At 41.0% G+C, this 8,934-nt stretch overlaps 1 protein-coding gene across 1 annotated transcript; it reads right to left on the reverse strand.

Moving 5' to 3' along the window:
- Positions 1-2,351: 2,351 nt before the first annotated feature.
- Positions 2,352-7,696, reverse strand: LOC109791325 (Protein kinase superfamily protein). Its single transcript, XM_020350614.3, is given in 5 exon segments — positions 2,352-2,895; positions 2,898-4,033; positions 5,226-5,273; positions 5,371-5,769; positions 6,158-7,696. Coding segments are annotated over 5 exon segments (2,997 nt in total). The 5' UTR covers positions 7,281-7,696; the 3' UTR covers positions 2,352-2,604.
- Positions 7,697-8,934: the final 1,238 nt, after the last annotated feature.

Below are 8,934 nucleotides of genomic sequence, written 5' to 3' on the forward strand. Positions count from 1 at the left end.
TCCATCTGGATGTAACCTGCAGCGCAGGCGCGGAGCTCGTCCATGTCGCGAGGGGACTCACGACACAGGCTATCGACGAATGGCCCGGGTTTGAGTGCCATGAGCATGGCATGTAGAACGACCTCGGGATTCAGGTTTCTGATCTTGATCGAGGTGGCGGCGAACCGTTCCATGAATGCCCGGAGTGGTTCATCGTCGTTTTGCCTGAGGCTGGCCAAGGCGGCTGAAGTGACATGATGAGGTCGGCTCGTCGCATATTGCGCGGTGAATCTCCTGACTAGGGTGCCGAAGCTGTCGATGGACTAGGGGGGCAGTTGGGTGTACCAGTTGAGCACGACCCCCTTGAGTGAGGTCGGAAACACCCTACACAAAATAGCATCATTGTTGGTGTAGAGATTTACCTGTGTTGTGTACATGTCGATGTGCTCGTCCGGGTCCGTCGTACCATCGTAGCGGTCGAGGTGGAGAGGCTTCCACCCATGAGGGAGTGGTGTCTCCATAATGCCATCCACAAAAGGGTGGCGGCGGAAGGTTGCCAGATCCCCCGCGGCATGAGTAGGAGCCTTGCTGACTTCATGGGTCGGCTTGTGCGTCGGTGCATGGGACCGATGTGAAGCAGGTCTGGGGGTTGGAACCCTAGTTGCAGTCCGGGATTGGGAGACTGAGTGCTCCTGCTCCTCATTATGGTTGCTCGTATGAGGAGGATGATCGGAGTGGTGTCGAGGTAGTTGAGCGCAGATTCGCTCGTTCTCGGCGCAGGTCGGCTTCATTAGCGGTACGCATTGCCGCCAGGTCAGTGTCGTGCTTAGCACGCATGTTTTGTAGGTCGGCGGCGTGTTCCTGCCGCATCTGTTCAACCTGGTCAATTAGTCTCCTCAACGCTGCTTCGTTATCCATGGTAGTTGAGTGGTTTGCGTCGTCTGTTGTGCGTCTACTATGGCTTCTGGTGAAAACCATAAGCGTGGCCGATAAGAGCTGTCTTGATCGGCCCCACGGTGGGCGCCAAATGTTCTTACCGAAAATCTGCTGTAGAGCTGATCCGCCAGGTAAGATCGGTGAGCCTCTTTCACGGGTACCTTGGTGCTCCAAGATGGGAGTGGTACCTACAAAAGAGACTCCGATGCTAAAGTTAATGTTTGTGGGAGTATGAATCTCGTATATGTAATGCATGTACCTTAGTGTGAATTAGGGTTGCTTTGCGCCTTGGGCCTGAGATAAGATATGATAGGATTAAATGATGGATCCCGTCTGAAGCGAGATCCCTCGAGATCGGTTATGATTTGCTTAAATGCTGAGCTGACGTCGCATAGCACGTGCCCGGCCTTATTTTGTGCTGTGATACCGAGCTCGAAGCTCGACTTCGCAGTACGGACAGTACAGTTAGACTTGATAGCCAACTAAAGTGTATTAGGTCACTAATTTCTAGATTTGAAAACTATCAAGTCATTATATATATATAATTTTTAAATTAAATAAATTTGACAAGTTAGACTAATTCAATTAAAAATATCACAACAGCATAGTAAAATTCGAATAATAATTTAGTTCAAATTTTAATAATACAATTAACTTTAATTCAATGATAAAAAATAATTCAATTCATCTGAGTACCATCTGACTACCGTACAGTTTAATTCAATTCAAATAAATTTCTTTAAGTTTAATACATTTTTAGAACCTTTACAATTTTAATATATATTTATTTAACTGTTTGAATTAATCCGTATATGTAATTGAGTAATTAAGATTAAAAATGTTACTTTTAAATGAAAAAATAATAAATACCTGTAATTTAGTCTAAATATATGTAAATTAATTTTTTTAATCTGTACTGTAGGTAAAAAGTTAAAAGGACTAAAATTTTGATGTGGAGAAAGCAAAAGAAGAATTTGTGTTAAACATTATAAAAATAAAATATCAAACTCACTAATTGTATAAAAAAAAAACCAAAAAGTAACATTAAAACTCGATGGCAACATGTAATAACAAATTTGAAAATAGAAAGAAATTCATTCGAAGAAAGTATAAGGTACATGAAAATAACAGTGTGTAGTTTAACTAACCGAAAGAAAAGATGAAGAAAGAGGGATAAAAGAAAAGAAGATTGACTGTAAAAATAAATGTTGTCTCTCTCACATAACCTGAATCCTGAAGGAAGAACACAAGCTGAAGGTGTGATGCTACGAAACAAGAACAACGTTCGTTTCGAGACGTACCAATCCAAAACTGAAAAACACTGCTACACTGCACTTTGCACACTCACCACAGACGTGATTCGATGAAACTTACCTCACACAGCCGCCAATTCCACTCCCAACTCCAATGTCTCTCCTATCGCATTCAAATCTAACTTCTTCTTTTTTTTTTTCATTTTTTCTTCCAAAATCCACCCATGAATATTTTCCAATTAAAAAAAATTCTCTTGATCCTTTTTCAAATGGTGAATTCAATATCCAATGGCGAAAGTTACATTAAAAAAATAAAAATAAAAATAAAAATAAATAAAAAGCTAGCACCCCCTAACTCTTTTGACCCCATCCTAGAGGAACATTATTCCCATCATCCACATTAAATAGAAAACAATCCCCACCAACCAACCATCAATCACATCATGATGACACCCCCGGTGGCGGCGGCAGCGGCAGCGAGCGACGACTGCATCTGCAGCAGGTGGTGGTAGCAGTCGGCCGCTGTGGGCCTCTGCTCTGGGCTCTGCTCCATGCACCTCCCCTGCAGCTCCCGAAGCATCTTCGGCACCCCTCCCAACCCACACGTCCTAATCAAGTACCCCACCCCCCACACGTCCACCTTCACCCCATGCAACCCCCTCTCCATCTCCGGCGCGTGGCCCTCACGCGCCCCCGCCACGTGCCCCTTCAGCTCCGGCGCCCCCCCCCGCCTCCTCGAACCCCGCACACAAACCACTCCTCCCCGTCCACGCGCCGCATCACCTTCTCCCACTTCAAGTCCCTATGCATAAACGACAAGTCGTGCAGCGCCACCAGCGCCTTCGTCACGCACTTCAACGCCTCCACCAGCTCCTCAAAACTCCCCGGCCTCAAACGACACCCCCGCGGCCGAAACGACAACGTCAGCTCCCCCTCCGAACTCCCCACCAGAATCTCCGCGTGCGGAATCCTGTGGTCGAGAATCTCGTACACCTCCTTAACGGCCATCCACTTCCGCTTCTCCCAAAACACCCGAGTGCACGTGTTCGGCGTCAACTCCGTCACCACTCCGTTACCGTAACTAACCCTCTCGAAATCGCTATATATACCCCCCTTCGCACAATGCTTACTCAACATCGCCAACAACACCCCAATCCTGAAACACGGAACCAAACACTTCAACCTCTCCATCGGATTACTCAAATTCAACTCCAACAAATCCGTACGGTTGATTAGATTCACCCCCTCGTGCGACCTGCTCAACGCGCAAAACGTCACCGTATTGGCCACTGCGTAATAACCTAGAACATAAGGGAGATCCATGTAACTCCAGAGTAATTTTCCGACCAGCGTGCTCGATGGATCCGGTTGCGACTCTTTCAACCGATCCGTTTCCTCGCCGCGCCATAAGCAGAAGTTGTTCACGAATCCCGTTACGTTGGGCCACTGGTCTTGGATTAGGGTTTTGGCGGTGTCCTTTAACGAGGGTTTTCGGATTATTTTCATTTCTTCGGGGCAGAATCTCGCGATGACTCGGTTGACGCAATCGTCCCAGAGAGGGATGAAGGAGTCGCGGGAAGTGGGGATTGTGGGGCTAGGGTGGGTGCGGATGATGGGGCCCACGATGTCGTGCATTAGGGTTCTGCAATCCAAGGGCTCGGTGGCGGAAGTGAAGAAGAGTTCTTTTCCCTGAGGGAGGTCGTCGTAGACCTCGCGGCGGAGGGGAAAGCGGAGCTCCTCCGGTGGCGGGTCTTGGAGGTGGCGCCTTAGGTCGAAGAGGGTTGGGAGCGTTTGCGGGGATGATGCACGTAGGAGACATTCCATGTAGTATTCTGTTGGGTCTCGGAAATCCAATGTGCCAATGGCTGCCAATAGCAAATTCCAAACTCAATCATTCTGCTGGATTTAGTTTAACATAACAGTAATGCAAGAATGTTCAGTGTGTGTTCAGTGTCACTTTTGTTTAGTTACACTAAAAATATAACTACTTCCTTCAGTGTGTTGTTTATTTAATCGATTAAAGAGTAAACTTCCGGTTTAATCTTTGAAATAACTTACTGTATATTGCCTTCTTAAGTAAAACAAATTACTTATACAAGAAATTCATGGTTATTCAGTAATAGTATAACACATTAGTTTTTTATGTGGAAGGTAAACAAAATTCAGCATATACGATGTTTTAGAATTGAATGATACTATTTTCTCTAGAAACTAGAAATAATGCTAAGTAATTACTAAAAATATTATATAAAGTACTATCTTTTAAGTTAATTCCTAAATTTTATGTTCAATACTCAATCAAATAAATAGTTAAATAGAAAGATTTAGTACTTAAGGTTTATTTGCAAAAGGGTAATAATGAGGAAGAAATTAGTGATTTGTTATTAATTAGATTTTATAATCAAGGGAAAAAATGATACTGATTAAGAAACAACAAAAAGGATGAGTGGCAAAATTGGAAACAATATTTTAAGCTATCCAACGCAGAATGAAAGATACAAGATTGAAAGTAGGTGATATAATGTGATAATAATGAGACAGATTGAGGTGAAAAATTGTAGTGCTTATGTTGTCTCTAAAATATTGAGGTCGTGCTAAAACATTATTGCTCAATGAATAATAGGATCTTTTGTACCTTGAGAAATAAGTATAAAATAAAAAACAAGTGTATTTAATACTATAAGAACATAAATTATATATGTTCAATTCAATGCTGAGAGAAAGATGCTCAGACGATATATGAAACATACATTTAATATAACTACATACATTTAATATAACTATATGGCAGAAGGGAATATGCTAATATTAAATTTAAGAAGTATATATTCAATATATTTTTTCATTAATATAAAAGATCTAATTAAGATGTTATGAAAACTATTTAGAATGAAATAGAATGGATGCTGTCCGATAATACAGATATATACAAGTTTAAAGCTGAAAAAGGTTGTTTTACCAACACATGCACCGTATTAGACTAAACAGACCATACTAGCTAGATCAAAGAATGAGGCCGGTGTGACCACTGTCCAAAAATATGAAAAGAGAACTCACATCTTATGGGAAGTGCTTTGGAGGGAAGTTGGACTCTTTCAGCTAAACCTGGGAAAGAGAGACAATGACACTGTTAGGCAGAATCCTAGAATATGTAAAACAAGGCAACGGAGTTTAATTTAAGGAAACATGTTTGGTTTGGCACCAGAAGAAGCCGAGGCCGGGGAAGCCTTTCTTCTGCCAAAAACTTTAACTTGCTGTCCCGAAACGAATCTGTCAACAGAGAAACCCTTCAAAGGACCATCTTCGAAATATTCCATGGGACAAGGCACCATGGCATCGTCAAAGCAAGTGAGTTCATCTGCATTCAGAAAACTCGAAGATTGAAGCTTCACTCTCCCTCTGTGAACTTCACCTTCTTCTGCCCACAAACTCACTGATTCCTCCCACGTCATTCTTATCTTCCCCATTCTTCGGAGTGGTTCCCTCGATGATGAAGAAGAGCCTGAAACGTCCAAGAGAGACTCTAACCCTAATAAACCCCCTCTTGAGCCCTGAAAGAAAGGTTCACCCCCACTTGTCAAAGCCAATTGCTTTGTCCTTCCTGCAACACAACAATGACGACATGTTACAAGGTTAAAGTTCAAAACTACAAAAAGCTTGGAACTTTGATTACGTTTTCACGCATTTCTCACTTTGTAGAGCATTATTCTTCCCTAGTTGGGTGAGGAACAGTGGTGGTAGTTGTAACAGTCAGAGAATCACAGTAAATATACTGTTCCTTTTGAACCCTTCGTGAATGCATCAACTGTGCATTCCATAAAAGGGAAAGTAAAAAATAAAAAAAGAAATAAGAAAACAGAAACTTTACTGTGTGGGATTACGTTAGCCAAGTGCATTGAAGATTAGGTGATAAGAGGGGAAACCGGAAAAGTAGGGGAGTTCAATAAAAAGATCATGCGTTATTCCATTTTCATGCTTCAACAACAAACCTGAATGAGGGGTTGCTTCATCGTCTTTGAGAGATCGAGGAGGAGGTAGAAGAGCTCTTGTAGCAGCAAGAGCCGATCTAGCTTCATCTCCTGACACAAAAGAGGAACCAGCTCTGCCATGAGAGGATCTCATTCTAGACCCCATGAACTGAGAAAGCTCTTCGAAAACATCTTCATCAAAAGAAGCTGGGAGCCTATGCAACTTTCTCTCATACTGTGAAAGCCGGAAATAGCTCTTCCCAATTTGTTCCCTCTCACCCCCTCTTTCCCATTCATACACTTTCCTAAACTCTCCCAACATGTTATCCCATTTCGTCCCTGCAGTTTTGGCATCTCTATTCACCCCATGCCTCCTGAGAAATTCGGCAACTTCTCTATCTTTATCAGCCCTGGTTTTCCCTCTCGAGATTCCCAATTCTCCTTGTTGTTCTGCTCTTGAAGAAGATTCAGATCCACCACCACCACCTTGGTATTGCTCCTTCCAAGCCCTTGCTAGCCACAGCATCTCGTTGGGCTTCCAAACTGGGCTCACGTACTTCCCCTTTCTGAGTTGCTGGTGAACTTGTTCTCCCTCTTGCTTGGTCCCTTCATGGCCTGAACTAGGCATGGGGGAGTGAGTTGGAGATGAAGCAGTGGTGTCTGATGAAGAAGCCGGTTGTGTTTGGGGTTGTTGAGGGTTTGATGAGGCGTGTGTGGTTGGTGAAGGGCTTGATTCCGTGGTGGGAAGCATGGCCATTTGGGACTGTTTTTGTTTTGCAGATGGAGATGGTAGAAGTTGCTTCCATTGTCCACTGTATCTAGGCCTCTTGGGGTTGAGTGACTCAAACTGAGGGTCAAAGGGTGAGGAACTTGCACCACTGGAAACATATAGAGGACTTGAAATGAAAGGGGGTGCTCCAGTTACAACCACAACTGGTGTCTGTTGTTGTTGGTGGTGGATTGACCTAACTTCTGTGATGGGTGGTAATTCCTCACGTGGGGCTTGAGGAGAAGATGAAATTTGCTGTGTTTGTGGTTGTTGTTGTTGAGTTTGTTGTTGCTGTTGGTGGTGATGGAGAGATTGAGGTTGTTGCTGCTGTGGTGGTTGTTGTTGTTTCTTGGATGTGTCACCCTTGTCGCCCATTATGGAGTAATGGGCCCTATCAAAGAAGGGTTTTTTATGGGAGAATGAAACACAAAGAAGGAACGGGAACAAGGGTAATGAGTAACAAGGAGCTATGTTTTTTGCATTGTGTTGAACTAGGTGTAGTGTTGTTGGTGGTGTGAGTGTTTAATGGGGTGTGTTTGTTTTTTGTATTTGTTGGGGGTGTGGTTGTGACATGTTCTCAAAAGGGTTTTGAATGCGCTTGTTGGCTTGATAGATGGATGATGGCACTTCTGCCATATCTTCAAACGGGAAAGTCACAAAGTAGAGAGGATCGCAGCAAGCAAAAGCAAACATCCGAAACGATGAAAAGTAGCAACAGAAAGGAGAAAAAACTAAAAAGTCAAGAGAGTGTGTGGGAATTGCCGTGAATGAGACGGTTCGGTTGTGTTCTTCTTTTTTTATTTATTTATTGTGGTTATTATTATTTATTAATCTTTGATTTCAATTAAGAGAAGGAGCAACACCGTTGTAGTTTTGATGTGTCATTCTTGACAAGTTAGAGAGAGAGTGTATGTCTAAGTGCATGATTAGAGAGGGGTGTCATGATTGTACCACTTCTGAAAAACGCGGCTCTAAGAATTTTAACATTTTCTTTTTCACGTTTAATACATTTATTTTACCATAGAAAGAGAGATAAAGAGATTGAATTCCCGCACAGAGCGAGGGCGTGGAGTGGAGACTGAGAGTGTGTGAGTGAGGTTTATGTGTTTCGGGCTTTGAGAGAGCGAGATGGGGACTTCACAAATCGATGGCTCTGTCCCAATGAGACTTTGCTTATGACAATCTTGGCTCTGTCCTATTTTTCTTTCATTTTTTTTTCTTCCTTTAAATAATTTTTATTTTTTTTTTATTTTTTTGGTTTTGGGCCTTAGCAAGTATTTACATTACACCTGTTTCACTTCTATTTTTAGGACTTTCTTTATTTTCAAGCAAGTACTGTTGCCTTGCTACTTTTTGGGTATCATTTTAGTCTTTGCTTGTTCAAATAAAGTTTCCAATGAAATGACTAAAAATATAAAATAAAATTAACAACACAGAGAAATCCGGTGAATAATTATCCAGAATATGAATATAGACAAGTTTATATGCTTTTATTGAGATTCATCATCTCTTTCTAATTTATACATGAAACAAAAATGGTGTTTGACTTCAACTATTTCAATTGTAATTGTACAACTGTTAATTGTGTTGATGTTAATGTCCTAGAATATGATTCAAATCTTACTTTGAACACTTTGTTAACACGTATTATGGTCTTCTTTCACCTCTCTTCAATATATATATTTTGATAAATATATGTTAAGAATGTATTTTTGAATTTTTTTTCACTTCCATTTTTTTTTCATATTCTTCTTAAGTTAAAAGTAAAGTTGAGAATAAGTCACACTTTAAATTAAGACAAATGATTTAATTTATTTAAATTCTTCCTCTATCTAATTTATTTAATAAAAAAATTATGTTTTGAATTAAAATCTATAGAAAAAGATTGTTAGACTTAATAAGTCAATATATTTAATTATATAATATAATAAAAATTAATATATATATATATATATATATATTATTAATATAATTATATAAATAATTTTTTAATATATAAAAATTAAATTAATTATATTTTTATCATTTT

The sequence above is a fragment of the Cajanus cajan genome, chromosome 1 (genome assembly GCF_000230855.2).
Source record: "Cajanus cajan strain Asha chromosome 1, NIPB_CcT2T_4, whole genome shotgun sequence".
Taxonomy (NCBI): Eukaryota; Viridiplantae; Streptophyta; class Magnoliopsida; order Fabales; family Fabaceae; genus Cajanus; species Cajanus cajan.